We start from the raw sequence: 18,651 nt of genomic DNA, 5'->3' as shown, positions 1-18,651 counted from the left end.
GTTGGAGAAGAACCTCTGAAAAACAGGAGACAGCGAGAAAGGCCTATGGAGACTTTTGCCTTCTAACACCGGAGCGATCAACGCAGAAGGGCTCTAGAAGGGGACAGCCGGAACACCTCTCCTTCGATGCACGCATATGCTCTGACGCCTGCGCCTACGCACACATTCTCTGTTGAAGAATAAAGGATTGTCGGTTCAAAAGCTAAGCATACCCCGGACATAATTGCACAACATATGCATACATATACACATATAGACATCTATATACATATGTATACATATGCATATCTTTATATATATATATATATGTGGAATTAATCAAATGATAGACATATGCGAGCATGAAATTGCGTAGGTTTGGAAGGCGCGTTGTGAACACGGACCGAACCGTTTAACCGCCTCTTCGCTGCTCTGGAGGTGGCCAAGCGCGTGAGAAGATTTACACTTTTGGGTCCTTTTCTGTGAGTTTAGAAGGAGCAAAGGCACACAATATTGTGAACTGTGCCTCTGAAAACGTGAGCAAGCGTCTTGCATGCAGTCGTCGTTAGAGAGACGCTCTAGGGAGGAATCGAGCAGAAAAAAAGTCGCAACTTCCCCTCACGGCAAAATTTGACGGAGAGTAAAAAGAAAGGAGTCCGACTAATACGAGTGAGCACAGAGAGGAAAATCGGAGGGCGCGAACCGAAGGGCGGCTTGTTTTGGAGACTTGGTCAGGTGTATGTACACCTTGTGCTCTTGTGCATGCATTGTGAGCATGCTTTTCGCATTTCTCCTGAGAAGAGGAGCATCTCGAAATGCCGTCGTGAATCACTAGGAGCCCAGTCCTTTTGATGTCTTCTTTTTTCGCTTTTCCGCCATCCGGCTTCTCGAGTGGTCCCGTGGGGACACGACAGAGGGTGTACATACGCCAGAATCTGGTGTGGACAAACAGCATGCTCCCGCCAGGTCTCTTTTTTGTGGAAATCTTTGAGTTCTTCTGACTCGATTTCCCGTCCATCTTCTTGTTTTTCCTTTTCTTTTCTCTTTGCGTGCCCCATTCAACTCTGCACGTTCTTGTGACTTTTCGTTCCCCGTTTTCACGCGGATTTTCATCTCTCCAGGTACTGCTGCAAAGAGTCTCCCCTAAACACGTCTTGCCCCCGGTCAACCCAACTGCCGTGACGGGCTTCGAGTTTCCTCAATGGAAGTCGCGCCCTCTTTGTTCTGAGAGCGCGTCGCGGTGTTCCTGTGTCTTCCGCCTGTGTCTCCTCTCGTTTCTAAGCGACTGCCCCTGCTCCGGTACACTGCCGGCGACACAGTCGAAGACGTGGAGACGGGAGACTTTCTCTCTGTAGGCAGTCTCGGTTCCGAGCAGCCATCTACCTGTACAGGAACCACTCTACATGCTGCAAACGTTTTCATCTCGTCAACAGATGCTTGTCACCTTGTTTCCAAAGTCCAACCTCCCCGAGAACGGTCTTCCCTTCGTTTACCGCCTTCCGAATTTATCCGTTCTGCCCCCACCCTTTCTTATCCACCTCTTCTTGTCTCTCCCCTTTTTTTGCTGAAGTCTTTTCTCTCGTCGGATCCACGAAGAGTGCGTGGTCGTCCTCTCGAGTGACTTCCTCTCCCCATTTCTTCGTCAGCCCCCCCCTTCGTTCTCGAGTTCTGTGTTTCCTGGAGACGGGGGTCCGTATCAGAGGAATGGAAAAAACGCCAGATTGTTTCTGACGAACATGTTCTTCGTTGTGGAGCAGTGGCACAATGTGGCCTTGCGGCCAGCTCAGCTCGGGCGTCGATACACCCAATACGTCGAGACGCTTCTTCGGCAGCAGGTCGAGGGCAAATGTTTACACAACTTGGGGTGAGTTTTTTCCTTCTCTGTCGGCTTCCCTCTTGTAGAATCACCTTGCTTTTCCTCTGGGCAGTCGAACAGCTCGCGTTTCTCACCGTGCAAGAGAGGGGGGAAGACGCGGCCTCAGCCGTCAAGCAATGAACACGCTCTCTGTCCCGTCTGTGCCTCTTCTTCGCCGCTTCTCTGCTTTCTTGCCTCCCTCTGCCATACGGCTTCCTCTTACGTCTTGTCTCTGTTTTTACCTCTGCCCTTCCGTGTATCTTCTTTCCTTCATCTACATGCCGTAAACGCACTGCCTCTTTTCGCTCTCTCACCTTCTCTCCATTTCCCCCAATGTCTCATCTGCTTCGCAGGTACATCATCTGCGTGATCCGCATTGTCCATATGGAAGCCGGAAGAGTGCAGGATGGCACAGGGATGGTCATCGTCGCGGCCAGATACCAAGCAATTGCGTTTAAGCCCTTCAAGGACGAGGTACGTCATCTCTCCTGGTTCCTCAAAGCGTCCCGTTTTCTCCACTTTCTTGAACGTCTGCTGTCGACGTCGTTCCCTCAAAGTGCGTTTTCGGTTTTCCACTCTCTCCCCAGTCTTCTATTCCGGCTCCTCTTTCTGCTGAAACCAAACAGCGTCCGCAAGTCATGCTTTCACGAAGACCTTCGTAAGCATGTATATATATATATATATATAGAGAGAGAGAGAGAGAGAAAGAGGTATTGCTATAGGTAGAGAGAAATCTACAGAGAGAGACAGATCGATCGATCGCTAGAGAGATAAGTAGAGTAGACGGATTCATGAATGGATAGATAGATGGATTGAGAGATGGATAGATAGAAACATACAGATAGATGGATAGATACAGAGAGATACAGAGAGATATAGATTGGTACAGAGAGTTGTAGACGGAGACAGATAAATAACAATAGACATAGGTGGATATAGATAGATATTGCTGTGGATGGAGAGATCTGCGCAGAACAACTTTTAAATGCAGTTAGCAGCATGAACGAGAATCACGACGCATCCATACGCATATATATATATATATATATATATATATAGTTATACTATGAGTACGCGGCTATGCATTTCCTTGTGTATATCTATACTCTACTTTGTGTGCAACTTCACGTGTTTACATGCATGTAGATAAAGCCGCTACGCAGAAAGTAAAGCGACGGCTGTATGGTCTTTCTGTTTTCCTCTCAGGTCCTTGACGCCGTCATCACCGACGTGAACAAGCTCGGATTGTTTGCTCAGTGTGGACCTTTGAAGGTTTTTGTCTCTCGAGCCTCGCTGCCTCCTTCCTTCGTCTATCAAGTGAGTTTTCGCTTTTCGTCTTTCTCTTTCTGTGCGGCCGCATCGATCTTTCAATGGAACTGGAGCCACCTTCGCGTTTGAGAGACGCCGACCGTGCATCTTTTCTCTTGTTTCCCCGGTCGTTTCCTCGGTCTGCACTTGTGGATCTCTTTGACCTGTGAAACGCGTCTCTTCTACGCTCCCATCTGCCTTCGTATCCATCTCTGACATACATGCATCTGTTCGTCAGTCTATCCACCTGCGAACAATACTACATATCTCATGTACTCGTACACATGCATGCATATACGTATATACATTTGCATGTACATATGCATATACATATAAATATACATGTATATGTATGCAACAGTATAAATGTACGTATGTTGGCGACGTCGGTGGTGCGGTTGCGTCTGTCCCAGAGTCTTTGATGGGCGGGTGTACGTTTCCGTATTTACCTGGTTATCTCTGTGTCTGTGTGCCGGGAGTTTGGGTTGTAGCTTTCGCGTCGTGTGTCTCTGCGTCGTCTTTATCTTTGCTTTTTCGCGGCTCTGTTTGCAGGACGACAGTGCAGTGGGCTGTATGACCGACGGCGAGGTGGAACTTCGTGTCGACAGTGACATTCGCCTTCGGCTGCTTGGCGTTCGCTACGATTCCATGAATCTTTTTGCGATTGCAACAATTAACGAAAGTTACTTAGGTCCCATCCACCACAGCAACTTGGGTGGCCAGGGAAACGCGGCTTTATTCGGCAGTTTGGGATCCTCGGACTTTGCCGCTTCTCAGTCTTCACCACTCCAGTCTCCCCATTCTCCGACGCTTTGAAGGCGCTTGAACCGAATGCTGTTTTTTCGTCTTTGGGGCGTTTGGAAAAGCAACTTTTCTTCAGCGTGAAGGTTGGGAATGCTGTCTAGAGACCTGCACACTTTGTTTACGCCTTCATTCTAACTCTGCTTCTCTTACGGGGACTCACATGTAGGAATCGGCTTCTTGCCTCTGCCGCTGTGGGACCTCTGCCCTGTCTTTCCTCTCTGCTCTGCAGAGCTTGTTTCTGCACCTGGCCTTGGTTCAAGGTGTCGCGTGTCAGCTTGCGACTCTGCGGGACAAGCGTTTTCTCTCATGCCGGCGTTCGTGCCTGTTTGCGACGCAACTCGGTTTGCAGAGAGATTTGTTGAAAAACAGAGAGCTTTTCACGATAAACGAGCCCCACTCCTTGTTCACTGACACCGAATCTCCCGACGCTCGGCAAGACTAACTCTTAAGACGCACACGCCCGTTAGCGATTCGATCAGAAGCCCGCTCAGCAGAAGTAGCATCGAAAACGTTTTCTCTCATCCCCGCCTAAGTTCCAGCACGTCTGCCCAACAGTCAGAGGTCGGCAACGCCAGCGAACTTCAGAGTGTTATGTAGAGAAGCAAAATTACAAACTTCAGTACTTTCGTCCTCATTTATCCACAAATGTGCTTTGCAGAATAGATCACACAGCACTGACAGGAGCCGGCGGCGCTGGAGGGAACTGTGATTGAAAGCGCCTCAGAGGACCGGACCTGAGTTGCAGATGCAAAAACGTTCGCTGCTTTCCAGAGATGAAGAAGGTAGGAGAGTCAAGTAGAGTGGCGAATCTTAGAGAGGTACGGATCCAAAAAGACACGGGCTTCTCTGTGGGATGGGAGCGATAGGGGAGCCCAATAGACACTTTTCTCCTATCAGTGACAGCCTTAAGTCCCAGCGACTCTGAACACTCCACGCGACGCACATTGGTTGGATTCTTTGCAACATCCTTTGACTATTCACCGTCTATGTCAGAACGTTTTTGAGGGCAAGTCATCGTGACAAGAGTTATCGCAGAGAGCCGCGTATCACAGCTTTTTGGTAACCAGTTCTTTTTAACTTCAGAGTTTCCACCGATGGGATCCACGACACGGAACACCAGGACGCAGGCGTTCAGTAGACTCGCCCATGTGCGATCAAGAAACGACGGAGAAGTGTCCGGGAAACGGCCAAGACAAGAACTTCCTCTTGCAGATAACTACTGCTAGTACCAGCTGATCTAAACCTTTACACAGATACACGCATATAGATATGCAGGGCATGGTGACTTATACAGTCCTTTCGAAGAGTTTTCCATGTTGGCAAAGCAAATATCCCCATTTTGATGTCTGTTTCACTCTTCCGTTTCGCGTGGCGATGTGCGGAAAATCATATATGCGTCTGCAACCGCTTCCTGCTTTGTTGCTTCAGCACAGTTCGGTTCGGGATTCTTTTCTGTAGCCGTGTGTGAAACTTGCAGAGATTCCACCATGGGAGGTGCTGCAGACACAACGGGAAATCGAAGGGCAAATGGTTATGTAGAAAAGGAACGCTTCGACGAACAGTAAGATAGATTTTGGATTCGCTGAACAAAGACCTCGAAGATTTACATCAGGATTTTCGCGCGTCTGAGATACTCTGCAGAAAGAGCTCACCAATAAGCCTGTCTCAGAGAGGATTGCTCCCAGTACGATGGTGCCGATCATACCAACATCTGAGTAGTCGTTTTCTCTCTCTGTTGATACGAATTGTTCATTCACCGCGTCCTAACTCTTGTGAGAAAGACACAATGAATGTTCACTTTTTCTGCTCTTGAAGCACGCTTTACGTATCCTACATACCCACAATACGCACCATTGATTTTAATGTCAAATGTCCTGTTTCTGTAGTTTTCACGCTCCGGTCCAAAGTTGTTCTTCTAGAGGGTGGATGTAGAACTTTGTTTGTTTTGTGGCAAGTTTGAGAACAGCTCAGTTGTTTTTTATCATAAATAACAAGGTTTCCCGTGAAAGAGTGAGTTTTCAAAAACAGAGAGGCAGAACTCCTTGTCTGTCACTGTGACAATTGGCGTTCCGAATACGTAGATGTTCCCGTGTGTGTCTCGTTCGTCCCGCACTCAAAGCAGATTGAAATATCACACAATGCCGCAGAAAAATAGAAGGACAGAGGGGGAAAAGTAACCGAGTGCTGGTCCGTTCAGAGGCAACACAAAACTCCTCACCAATGACATTGCGCCTTCCATGATTCTTCCGCTTCTAAACCCGTACCGCTGTTCTTAATATTCAAGAGTGTGTTGGTATCAGCGAGCACAAACCTTCAGGGGCAGCGTTGATGCCTTCTGTCTAGTGGGGGTTTTTTATTTTTGCAATCAGTGAAAATAGCACTCAGTAAGATGCTTTCGCTGTTGATCTTTTTCGCAGTGCAGACGTGCGTGTGTGGGCAGCCCGCGTCTGCGAAAGCCTGCCGTGTGTGCTGTGCAAGTTGCACTTTTAAACATCGCTCTTTTGCCGTTCGACACACGCCGTTTCACTTCTCACCGCTAGAAGGGTTGCATAGTTTCCAGCTGTATTTCCTTGCCGCCTCGAGCGTCACTTTCCTGAACCTGATTGTCGTTGTGGTGGAATTGACGTTTGCGCAGCAAAAATAAAAAATATACTGAGGCACATTTCATTTATGCCGTTGTCGGTCCTAAGTAGGGAGTCTTTAACTAGGTTGTCGGCGCTATCAACCCGCTCGCTTCGACTTCGTGCCGACCAAAATATCTGGCAGGCTCTTCGTACCTCAAGGAGCAAAACAACGAGGCTTCAGCTGCTCACCTCAGTTTCGCAACGCTATTTAAATTTGCGCAAAATCTGCACGTCGAAGGGAACACATTAGAGTGGAGGAAAAACAGTAGACATACCACAAAGGCACGAGAAGATGGGCACGCCGATGAAAGACAAGATGTGCCAAGGATATAGACACACCAAATAGATTTACCGAGTGCTCTGGAAACAGTGATAACAGCTTGTCCACGGTAAACAAAGACCTACAAGATCAAGGAGACAGTAATCCAGCTCGGACTCGGGATGATCCAGAGACTCGACCTCTCGTGCGCAAAAACCGCCGGCCTCAATGTGTAGTCGAGGCAAGCCAAGTGAAAAATTCGAAGGAACATTGCATGCTATCTTTGTTTATCCCCCAAATTTTGCCTTTCACACAACTAGCTTCGCTTTAATTGAGACCGCTGCGTCAACGATGTGATGCTTATTGTTTTGGTCACGTAATCGACGAAAACAAAAAACATCAGTCCCTGTTCAAATGAACAAAATCGAGCTTCGCTATCGGCCTCTTCTACAAACGTTTTCACAATAAAAAGGCGTCTTCCACCCCCACGGTTGTTAACCTCGCTCTTTCTGTGTCCTCACACATTGGATGCCCGGGAACTTGCTTTCTCGAAACAAAGTCTTTCTGATGTCGAGATGCACCAACTATTTCGCGATAAGTCTCACACACGCGTGTTGGTATTGCATGCCCTGACTGCGTGAGGAAACGGAACTATAATGCATCCGTTTATTCGACTTGTGTCCGCGAGATTGTGCAGCGTGGCTAAATAGGACGAAGAACGATGATGGATTCGGTAACCGTCTCTTTGTTCGTACTGGCGTGCATGTCGGTAAGATTATTGTCGGTGCTACCTTCGTAACCTTTACTCAGGGCAAGTCGAGCTCTTCAGTTACAAACGTACCAGAGAACTGTATACCGTTGTGTAAATGGAACGTACGCTTTGTCAGATCGCCTCCGCACCGTATACATTCTTGGATCTATAGTGTGTTGAAGCAGTGTGGATGCGCTGCACTCACTTGAAAGTTTCTACACACACAAGTGCGGTCGGCTTGAGGCAGCGTTCAAGAAAAGAGGGTTCCGCTGGCGCGTCCCCGCAAACAGGGGTACTGCAGCCTAGAGTCTCCTTGATAACTTTTTCACCACTTTGCTGCACAGGCTCATCACTGGATTCGACCTCGCCGGGCAGCCGAGATTTTCTTCTCGGTGGTGGATCTGCGAGAACCCCGCAGTGCTTGAAGAGAGGCGTTGTCGCCACGTTGGAAACAACTGCACAATCAAACTGCTGCGCGTATCTGCGGGAAGGTGGAGAGAAAAATGAGTAACCAACTGTACACTTGAGAGTGAGTTTCCTTGTAGTCGCCTGCCGGACGAAGGTCGTAAACGGCACCGCACAAACTATCTGTGGCTTCCTTGAAACGATGCACGCCTACTGGAAGGACAGGTAATGTGGCTGTCGTTCTTATTCTGGCAACAGCGCTGGAGGAAGTATCTCAGAGACTGCACTATCGAAAGACCAAAGACAAAAGCAAACGCCAGACACCTTGTGAGACCCGCAGAAGCGCAAATCGCTCCGACGTTTTTTCGATGCCGCCACCAGACGTGCCTTGGCTTCGACAGGAGCTCCGCTGCAGGTCCCGTGAGAAAGCTGACTTTGACGCTTTGGAAACCTAGAAAAAAACCACCACACAGGAGGCAGATTCACGAACCTTCTTTGAGAGAAAAAACGTGTCCAGGCGACGGAGGATAAGAACGGAGAAAATGCAAAGCAGAGACACTGAAGTGGACAGAACAGGAAGGGAGTTTCTGAGGCGTTCCCGTCACTTGTTCGTTTACCTGGAAGAAGCGAGCGTGTACACGCTGAAGCTTCTCGGGGTTCTGTTGCTTCTCTTCCTGCTGATAGTAAATCGGGCTTTGTCGGACTTGGTTGTCTCCGATCGTAAGACTGGAGCACTCGAATCTCTGAAGTCGAAACGTCCTCTGCCTGCCGCTTTTTGCTTGCTTGTGACTCTACGGGCCGTCTGCGCCTGGGCGACGCTTGCGCATCCAGCGAGCAAAGTTCTTCCGCACTGCCGAAACTGAAACCTTCGTCCAACCTTTTGCCATCTGTTAACGCCGCTGCATCCGCGTTGACCTCGGACTGCGGCTCTTGGCCTGAATAGCTCTGGGATGATTCAGAAGAGGCCGAACCTGCATTCTGTCTAGGCTCCAGAGCGAGAAAAGCAATCTCTGTCGGCGACGGATAGGGAGGCCTGTAACCGCAGTAGTTGTTAGAGCACCACCAGAGGCAAACTCCGAGTGTAGGCATATCTAGGGAGGCTAGAACGCTGAATCAATTTTTACATGCAGTGGAGGTTCCGACTCAAAGGGTGGACGGTCTAGGAGAAAGAAATCAGTGATTGCGGGAGGCGTGTGTCTTGACAGACTTGTCTTCGTCTTCCGACTGAGGCGGTAGGCAGAGATCCTGAAGCGACCACACATATCACGCAACAGACGGCACCACGGAGAGGATAAGCAAAAGCGGTCCTCGCGCTCGACTGAGAGTTCCATAGGAAATGCTTCTGTCTCATCAGCAGATCGACAGAGAATTCACATTTAGTCAAGGAACGGCTAACGAATTCATCGCCCTTTTCGCAAGACTACCCACTCTGCAAAAACGGAAAGGAAAGTCTACGTTGTCAAGAAACGGTTAGAGGATTCTTAGCTCTGTTCACGGGTTGTAGCACGACGAAACTGTGTCTGCATCCAACAGCCGAACTTGGCTTTCGCCCTTCGGAGACTCACGCGCATTTCTTCGAGACTGTAAAGAATCGATGAGAGATTGAATGTCATGATGTCATGAGAGTTCTGTAGCAACATTCAGCACACAACCTGGACTTTTGTGAAGTTTATTCTCATCCTCATGTCACGGTAAAAAGGTACCAGGGCTCTCAAACTTTCAGAGAAAAACGACCGACTCTGTGAACAATATCCAGCAAGTTGCCGGCGGAAGAACCCTGTCGGTCCCTGATGGCGGTTCGTGGCCGCCACGACCCCCTTTTGAAATCGTTGCAATTTTTACTTTCTATGCTCCAGGAAATCCTTGTTGTTTCCTCTGTTTCCTTCAATTAAAGAGTGAGTCTAAATTGCGGTTCCAGAAACTCACATAGCGCTGACTGTCGCCGACCTTGCGGAAGAGCCGGTCTCTGTAACGTTGCCGTGTCTCGGCTCCTGCGCATGTAGAAAAGAGCATTCGCTTTTTTTTGAAAGCATGCGCCTCACCATTACTGTCAAACTCGAGACTACTTTCTCCACACCAGCACCTCTCCCAAAGGCTCTCGGGAGTGCTACGGTTCCAATCTTGCAACAGACAAGAGTGGATGACACAAACACCTCTGCCCCCCCGCTATTGCGGACTCAGCTCCTCAGCTCTTCAGTTACATACATATCAGTAAACTTTATGAGCTTGGGTAATTGCAAAGGGTCATTACGTAGAACAGTGTTGATGTTGTTCACAATATTATATCTCCATTTTGTTGAAGCAGTCGGTAGGCGTCCAGAAGTGTGGGAAACAACGTTGTTGTTGCGCTTACATATAACATATCTTATTCAGAAATTCTTTCAAGCCAGCAGCCGTCTGGAGTGGCATTTTTCAAAAGTTCAGAATGTCGTGTTAAGGTTTCCAGATTACAAGCTCACCGTAGGCATAGAAAGGGCCATTGACGATGTCTCCCCAGAAACCTCGCACTTTCACGTTCTGTCCTCTCTTCGTCTGGAGAAACAGAAAGTACACATACCAGCAGATACATCTCATGCACATCAGACTGCCCGGTCGCACCCAGAGCTGCCAAGATTGAGAGAAAGGTCAAAGCAAATTGTCCGATGGACTGTCGCACCGAACTGAACACAGGTGCTCACATTTATCTGGTCCAACACAATCCGTGGTTCAAACGGGAAGGATCGCACCCTTTCCGCTGCGTCAGCTGTCCCGTTGATAGTTGGATACGTCCTTGGATGTAAACATGCAATTTGTAAACGGACGAAACTGATGAGTGAGGAAGTGAGAAGATGCAAATCGTACAAGGACTGGAAGCATGTCCATATGCACATCACAGTTGACACTCGGCGATTTACGTCAGAAGCCAAGTCCCCTACTTTCTTTTCTCTGTGCTCAACTACGACGACGGTGAACCTCGCTATACTCCAAAATGGCTTTGTAACGATTCGACGGCAAGAAATAGAAGCGAGCATTAGGAGCGGTTGTCGAACGTCGTCGAGGAGACTCACATCGGTTGCTTTTGTGTAGGAAGAAAGCGTTCTGTTCGGATCTGTGTGATCGGCAAGGCGCGTTTCGAACGTCACGCCTGTACAGAAACTGGAGCAGGTGACGCTCTGTTAGTGGACAAAAAATTCAACCCATGAAAGACAAGATGAACCGCAGTGCAAAAAGAATCGAGCTGACGTTACATCCCGTTCGAAGTATCCTGCAAGGAGCCTAGGTACCAGATGTGAACTTCCAGAGAGGAGGCTTGTAGTGAATGTAGCACCCCAGAAATGGAATTGCAGCCACACAATGGCAGAGCAAGATAGAACACTTCGCTTATCTGTCTACTTGAGAGCAGGAAGGCTGTGCAGCAAGCTTTATCCTCTGGGATAGCAGAATGCAGCGGCAGACAAGGTCTCCCTCAACATGGTTGTCATGAACAGCACAGCAAAACTTCGGGTGGCCAAACAGAGATCTTGAGGGGCTAAACCAATAGTCCGACCAGTAGCAAATTCTTCCAGAAAAGGGTAGGGTATATACACTTGTGAATTGTCTAGCAGCTGGACGCAGCCGCAGGAATTGACAGCTCTTGTCTGAGTGCCCATTCGCAGGGGAAAGTGTTTATCTGTCCTATCCGACCCGTCCAAAGTAGCAGCTTGTCTTCTTCGATCTCTACCTGTGAGCGCAAAGCGCTTGTACTGCCGCCAGTGGAGGATGGGGACCTGACGTCAGCATTCGGCAACGGGGCAGAGGCATAGCCAAGGCTATTCTGTGAGCTTTGACGTGTAATTCGTCTCTCCTCTGTTCGACAAGCGTCTGTGTCTCTTTGTGGGAGAGCGACAACTGTAGGACTCACCATAGGCGACAGGTTCATCTGGTAATTCCAGTCCATTAGGTTGACTTTATAGTCGAATCTCTGCCCGTAACAATGCCTCAGTCTCTGCTCCCGTAGCGCGTCCACATCGAACTGCACAGCCGGATGCCAGGCTGTCATTACTTCTGAGAAAAAACGCAGAAGGAACCTTAACAACTGCTCCACCACGGGAGAAGGGCGTGAGGTATTTTACGGCGGTTTGGCGTCCTCTCAGGTCACACCAGACATTCAACACCAAGAGAGTGTTGGACCTGTCGTTGTGGTTCTTTCTGTGGGTTAGAGACTCTTGCCGAGATGTGGATGGGACCCCTCGGTTTTTAGCGCTTGGACGAACGTAAGTTGGCCGTTAATGAAGAGAGACTGGATACAGCCAACATCTGTGTGATGTCCACTCCACGCGTAGGCAGTTCGTCGCACAGTCAGAGCTACGAAGAATTCCTTACCTTGTATCTCGTCTCGCTGGCGATGTTTCAGGTGCGAGAGGTCCACCAAGGCATCTAGCGGGTGCGGCTGTTCCTCGCAGACAAAGCTGTGCGCGAAAGAGGCAGCAGGATGGAGAGTGTTCCTTGATGAATTTCTCTGGTGTGCAGAGAGATCTGCTTGGCGGAGACATGCCACGAAGCCGTCAGTTTCTTTTCTTTGTTGAACATTAGGTAGTACAAGTGAGGTGGTTAAACTGATGTCGTCACGGATGTTTTACATCAAAAGAGAGAGACCCTATGTAGATATCTCTGTTAAGCTTGTAAGTAATAGTGAATGTTCTCTTGATGCGGGCCACTGCAACGCATCCACTGCGAACGCCAAGACGGGTGATCCTGCTCATGTCATGTGCGGCACAGCACGACTGCAAAGATATCATTCTGCTCGCGTTCGACACCTCCCTTCTAAGACGGCGATTGTGTCTTTAAAAACCGACATCTAAGCCTGCCTGCGCTGAGTTTTCGCGTTTTCCTTGTCAAACACTGACTCCGTTAGCAATGTCTGACGTTCGTGTATGTAGGCAACGGTCTTTGGAAGCAGGCGCGAGTTTGCATAAAGGTCGATGAACGTTTCTGTCTTTTCTGTAGACATGAAGGGACAACGAAGCGGAAATGTTTGTTTTGGCCTTAACGCACTCGTAGTGGTAGTCGCTCGACGCATTTGCAGACTGGTTTCGATCTTGAAGATCTTTGTTTATCCGATCCATCTTAAGTGCATAATATATATAGGCAGCCAACGTTAGCATGCTTCACTCTCTACCACTGTGCGCCTTGACGATCTCCCGGCATGCTCTTATGTTCGGGAAAAAAGCCACGGGAGTCCTGTTGGATAAGAACTACGGAAGCAAACACGAGGCAAGTGCTTCAACGTCGTGGCGAATGCGAGTTCGCATGTACGTTCCCTACACTGCGGCGTCGTCAGAAAAAGGTTTTACCTCTCAGAGACATTGCCGTGTCATTGACAACGTCCAGCAACAGCAGGTGTCTTGCCAGTACCTCCGGTGCCTCTTCGTGGACGAAGAACTGCGTAGGCACAAGAAGTTACAGACGCGTGGAAGGCGAGTCGCACAGCTAAATCGGGAAGACAGCTTCTATGACGCAGTACAACTGATACGAAAAGCTTCCCGAATGTTTCATGCAAGTTAGTCGTCTGCGTTTGAGTGGCGCAGGTGTAACTTCGCCATTTTCGGCGTAGCGTCCTCGTTATGCGTATGAAGGAAGGCGCGCCGTACGGGGGCTGCTAACGAAAAACTTAAGAACGTGCATGTCCTGAGGCGGACTTACATGAATTCGATAGCCTCTGTTTGTTTCCTTCCACAGACGAGATGCAGTGAACAGAATGTGGTGGATGTCTCCAAGGCCGAGCAAAAGAATATTGAGGGTTTTCCCATTTTCTTGCACGTCTTGTTCTTGCGGTTGCCTGAGATCTTCCGTGGCATCGCCGGCTCTTTCTGAGAAAACACACATAGCGGGTGTTCCTCAGTGGAATGTTAGTCAAATTCGCTTGTTCGTGTATGATGAGCGCCAACCCGTGTTGTACCTAAATCAAAAACTCCCATGGATGCGCAGTAGAGGCGGGAGCACGGCAGCGAGATTGATGCCGCTTTTTCGTCTATGAGTGCAGAAGATGGTATTTTAAGAGATCACTACTCGCCGTGATCATGGGTCAGATTTACAGCCGCCGACAAACACATCCCATACATCCTATGAATCTTGGGTTTGTCGGTTCCCTCTCTAGGTACTGCCAGAGTGTGGGGATGACCAAGGCAGCATCCGCTTACCCTTTGAACCATCATGGGTATTCGTGTGGAGTGTATTCTTGCCGTCTGTAGCAGCGCCTGCTAACTTATTTTGGTCACTGTGGCTCCGGCAAAGAGCCACAACATCTAAGGCTGGTGCGGCAGCCCAGAAGCGGACGAATCCGATGCCAGAAGAAACGTCTGTTGCCATCTGGCAAGCGCGTTAAACACATGTGTTCGAGAACGTTTTTCTCTGGGGCCAGGCAACGGCTGTCTGGATTCTGAACTGATTGGAAAACCAAACGCGAAGAGAGGGGCTTTTCGGTTCCCCCCTGACGCTAGCACAGATCGTAGAGTACGAGCTTTGCACCTGCAGTGCCTGGCACGGAACTACCACGAACACCTCCACTGCATGCTGAGGACAATTGGATGGTTGTCGATTAATGCGCACTAACCTCTCGAAAACAGTGATGGTATTTTAGGTACAGAAGACCTGTTTCACGGTCTCTGACTTAAAAAGATGACTCTGTGCCGTGTACTTGATGAGTTTGGTTCTCAGTGCGACTTGAGGTGCCAGCGAACCACGACGGACGATAGGTCACTTCCCGTTACTGGCGACAACGACAGGCAACTTAGTCTTTCCAGTGATACGGCTAGCACATCCAGTGGCTGCTTGCTCACACATATAAAAGTGAATAATTCGAATTCCGGGGAGGACTGGGAATCGAAGTACTATCTCTCGTTTTTCGTTATCGGCATGCACTTGGCGGCAACCTTTCCGCTTGACATGCAGCCGCCTCTGTTGCACTTCTCGTGAGCGGCGCATGACGGTGGCAACACGGCTGAAAGCGTTGAAAATGCACACGAACGACGAAACGCGTGAAACATGTTTGGAGTTATTCAGCAAGGCTCCTGCACGTTTTCACGTTTCTAGCAGCAGACTCTTGCGCAAAGTGCTGCGACAGCGGGCTGGGTAGAACAACACATCAGGAACTCGTCTGATTCTTGAACGGGTTTTTCAGTTCTGAACCATGTTGCGACACTTGCCGTAATAGAACGTTAGACGTTTAATCCATCACTGTAGACGAAGTGATAAAATCTCGAATTCACCCCACAGGACATTTTGCCGCCGTAAATGCATGTGCTTCTTCATCATGGCAGGGCAAGCGGCAACATTTAGCGGTTCAAAGGAGTCGCTGAACACAGCTGTACCGTGTCCTTGAGGGCAGTTTTCAGGTGTGCGTCGGATATCACGCAGGCGCACATGCCATTTACTGTGTGCAAAGTAAACTGTGCAGGCGCAAAACGTGGCACTGCTACGTAGTACATGGTACAGCAGTTGGTCACAACCCGTTATTGTGTTGAGAACAGCGGAGCTCGCCGGACAGTTTTTCACAGATGTGAAGCGGGAAGACAAATGTGTAACGAATTTTGCGTAGGAGTGATTAGATGCTTGGAAACAGTTCCAGCCACACGGCACCAGAGCTGTTCTTCACGAACAGTGTTGACACACGCACTTATATTGAGATGAAGTCCCCGACACAGTACGTGCTGAGGCAGCGTAAGATCCAGCACCAGGCTCTTCGCCACTACGCGCGATCCTTGAGGCAAAGTCCCTGGTCACGGCAAGAGATGTTGTTCGTGCCTGGAGTTTTAGGACCCGGTGTAACATCATGAGTTGCACTGTAGTACGTCTATCAGGATTGGAGTTATTCTGTTCCCTTTTTGTCACTCAGACTCCGAATTCGTCATCCACCGCTGCGGCCCTGTATACCCCTCTCGACTATTCCTGTCCTTCTATTCACTATGTTGAAGATTTTCAGACTGCTTAGATTGACAAGTAGGTGCCACCCTAGATACCGTTGCCTGACAGATTTTCAAGAATACAACAAAAACGCTTCTCTGCGATTTTGCAGCGCTTGCGTGGAGTCCTAGGTGTTGTCCAACCGAAACCCTTGGTTGCGAAATTCCTCTTCGATGACTTCGTATTCATCCGGGTCTGTAGTAGCCTCCTTTGTACACTCACAGCCCTCCAGCGTCTCGTCGCCAATATACGAGTCACTGCTATTCAGGCTACCGTCAACTGATATCACATATCCATCTCTAGAACAGCTGTCATTTTCTCTATCCTCTTCCTGCTGCTCTTCGTCATCTACATCCTCCTCATAATAGAAGTCACTACTATACATGGTGCCGTCGTCTGAAACCGCATATTCATCCCCAGGGTGACTGGCATTATCTGTATCTTCTTTCTCCTGCTCTGCTTCGAGTGCTTCTTCCTCTTCATCATCTTCAAATTCTTCCCCTTCATACGCACGAGTGTCTGGCGAAGTGATCACATCGTCTTCCTCGTCCAGCTCCTCTTTCTCCTCAAGTAATTTGCGGAAGCTGTTTCCTGCCCTGATCGTATGATTAGGCTTGGGCCAGTTCCAAAGCTCTTTAGAGCCAAGACCTAGTGACGACGTGAATGATACGAAATTGCAGATTTCCCCTACCGATGCGTTGGCAGAGACGTCAGGTGTACCGTCAGGGAAGCAAAATTTCGGAGGTGGTCCGACGTCGAAAAGCAGAACAAGTTCTTTCAGTAGTGTCGCTGGGTCACAGAGCCCCTGTGCTGCACGGAGACGTTTCCTCTCTTCGGGGCTGATATTTTCAGAGAACGTATTCCCGGCGCCGACATGCGCATGACTCCTAGCAACCATCGGCACACGCGCAAAAAGAAGATGGCAATACACACGCATTCGGATGAATATAAAAACTCTAGACCCCAATACAACTTCGTTCTCGACGGCAAGTGAAGTCTTTCCGACTTGCAATCTTGTGTCTATCATAGATTAAGGCGAAGGGCAGCATGCACGTCGTCTCTATCAACAGCATTACTATCAGGTGCATGAAACCCATTAGGTAGCTGCACGATAGTCACGATTGGTCACTCACGCTTTTCGGAATTTGGATCCTGATGGAGAACGGCATGGATCACTGGATGGCGGTGATACTCGTGTCAGCACAGTGCACGTGTCACACAGGTTCCTTAGTTCGGAAGCGGCATCGCCGTAAGCCCCAACGCATTGCCGGACGATCTCAAGCGATGTCGAACCTGTGGATTGTCGGAGTTTGTTTTCTACCGAGACCGGAAGGGTGAAGCTCGCTTTGCATGCAAAGGCAGGGCAGCACACATGAAACGCTCGTGAGGGTGCTGTTCTTTCACGAGCTCAGGCTCCTGCCTTTCTCACGACCACACACAGAATTGTTTTGACAAGGGCATCCACATTCATCCACCACCAGAATATTCGATGCCGGGTGGATGCCCACTCGTCAATAAGTCTTTCACATTCATTGATTGAATACCCGTCTGTTCTCATCAGTACAACAGCGGAGACCCGGCTGCTTGGCTATCTCGCGCTTCCGTGCCTCATTGCGTGTGAGTCTGATTCTACATGGTTATTGCACGTGGAGGTGATTGGAGTCTGACAGCGCGGGAGAAGCATACCCCTAGGCAAAAGACGGTTTGCCTACCTGGACGTTTGGTCGGAATTTTTTTAACAGCTATTAGGGATTTATGAAGAGACGGGTTGGCTTCCCAGCATCGCAGTCCAATGTAAGAGTGGCGCATTGCTTGCCGTTCCACACACTTGTTGGAATCCGCACCTTTTGCGGGTGGTAGCTTCGCGCCTGCGCGCAGTACGGCTGCGTCATGTCTCGCGCAGTAGCGTCTTTCTACCCGGCGGCTTTGGCCTGCCGAAAGAGATCCATGATTACCATTGGTTCTCTGTAGCCGGAATGTCATGTGGGTTTCTCCACCGGTTGCACGAGCAACCACTGAAGAGTTCGTGTCGGACTCGCACCCGACCTCAACCATTTTGTGACCGTGGTTGGCATAGGTCGCACTTGCGCACAATATATAGACTCCCACCCGCAGGCACACTGGACGTAGCTTAATGCACCGCAGCAATTCCTGGGACGCAGACAGTCGGTTCTGCGTTGCTGGGCGTTTCTGCGACGGACGCGATCGTGAGCACTCCCGCCGTGGTTCTGCGCCACCCAGAAAATCACAGTTCACTTTATGTAGCCGGAGGCACCAAGAAACATAATCTGAAGGTCCCTCTGATGTCCCCGACAAAACACGGACGCCGTGCAGAACTCCCCTAACGGAATGCACGTTATGGGGGAGCGGCGGGGGAGCACGGAAAACAGAAACAGGCGAAAGAACCCAGTAGGTATTAAACGGGAAGCAGCGTTGACTGATGCTAGGACGGCATCGACTATGTGGTTTTGCATGAGTCCAATGCGATACATCTGTCGTCTGTGACGCCGATGAAAAATGCATCGATTCGAAGATGTGTCGTATGAGCCACCACTTCTAGCCCTTGATGCACACAGCTATACCACACAAAGAACTTCTACAGCTTGTAAGGCAAAGCTCTGAAGATCCGTTTCTGCGCGAGCTGTTCCGTCAGAGTGCCAACCGCCGTCGTGCAACATCAGCCATTTTGGGAGCTCGACTTGTGTTGACTGAGATATGATCACTCTCATGTTCTTTCCTTTGTTTG

At 49.4% G+C, this 18,651-nt stretch overlaps 4 protein-coding genes across 4 annotated transcripts; 1 reads left to right on the top strand and 3 right to left on the bottom strand.

Moving 5' to 3' along the window:
* Positions 1–820: 820 nt before the first annotated feature.
* Positions 821–3,958, top strand: POLR2G (DNA-directed RNA polymerase II RPB7; the record flags this gene model as incomplete). The annotated part of the gene is made up of 4 exons (XM_002365755.1): positions 821–1,843; positions 2,188–2,308; positions 3,041–3,151; positions 3,695–3,958. The coding sequence occupies exons 1-4, from the start codon at positions 1,716–1,718 to the stop codon at positions 3,956–3,958; spliced, it is 624 nt and encodes a 207-aa protein (XP_002365796.1). The 5' UTR covers positions 821–1,715.
* Positions 3,959–7,781: 3,823 nt separating this feature from the next.
* TGME49_271310 (hypothetical protein) lies at positions 7,782–9,074 on the bottom strand (the record flags this gene model as incomplete). Its single annotated transcript, XM_002365756.1, has 2 exons — positions 7,782–8,061; positions 8,863–9,074. The coding sequence occupies 2 exons, from the start codon at positions 9,072–9,074 to the stop codon at positions 7,782–7,784; spliced, it is 492 nt and encodes a 163-aa protein (XP_002365797.1).
* Positions 9,075–9,466: 392 nt separating this feature from the next.
* On the bottom strand, positions 9,467–14,312 carry TGME49_271315 (hypothetical protein; the record flags this gene model as incomplete). The annotated part of the gene is made up of 11 exons (XM_018781615.1): positions 9,467–9,613; positions 9,912–9,976; positions 10,445–10,517; positions 11,033–11,109; positions 11,686–11,731; positions 11,866–12,008; positions 12,327–12,412; positions 12,851–12,944; positions 13,298–13,385; positions 13,647–13,813; positions 14,144–14,312. The coding sequence occupies 11 exons, from the start codon at positions 14,310–14,312 to the stop codon at positions 9,467–9,469; spliced, it is 1,155 nt and encodes a 384-aa protein (XP_018636651.1).
* Positions 14,313–15,749: 1,437 nt separating this feature from the next.
* TGME49_271320 (hypothetical protein) lies at positions 15,750–18,526 on the bottom strand. Its single transcript, XM_002365757.1, has 3 exons — positions 17,618–18,526; positions 17,039–17,249; positions 15,750–16,792 (listed from the first exon to the last, which is right to left on the bottom strand). Exons 1-3 carry the CDS (start codon positions 18,426–18,428, stop codon positions 16,033–16,035), a joined length of 1,782 nt encoding a protein of 593 aa, XP_002365798.1. The 5' UTR covers positions 18,429–18,526; the 3' UTR covers positions 15,750–16,032.
* Between the last annotated feature and the right edge of the window lie 125 nt (positions 18,527–18,651).

This window comes from Toxoplasma gondii, chromosome VIII (genome assembly GCF_000006565.2).
Source record: "Toxoplasma gondii ME49 chromosome VIII, whole genome shotgun sequence".
Classification (NCBI taxonomy): Eukaryota; Apicomplexa; class Conoidasida; order Eucoccidiorida; family Sarcocystidae; genus Toxoplasma; species Toxoplasma gondii.
The sequence above is the reverse complement of the archived record's forward strand: the minus strand, read 5'-3'. Positions and strand labels throughout refer to the sequence as shown.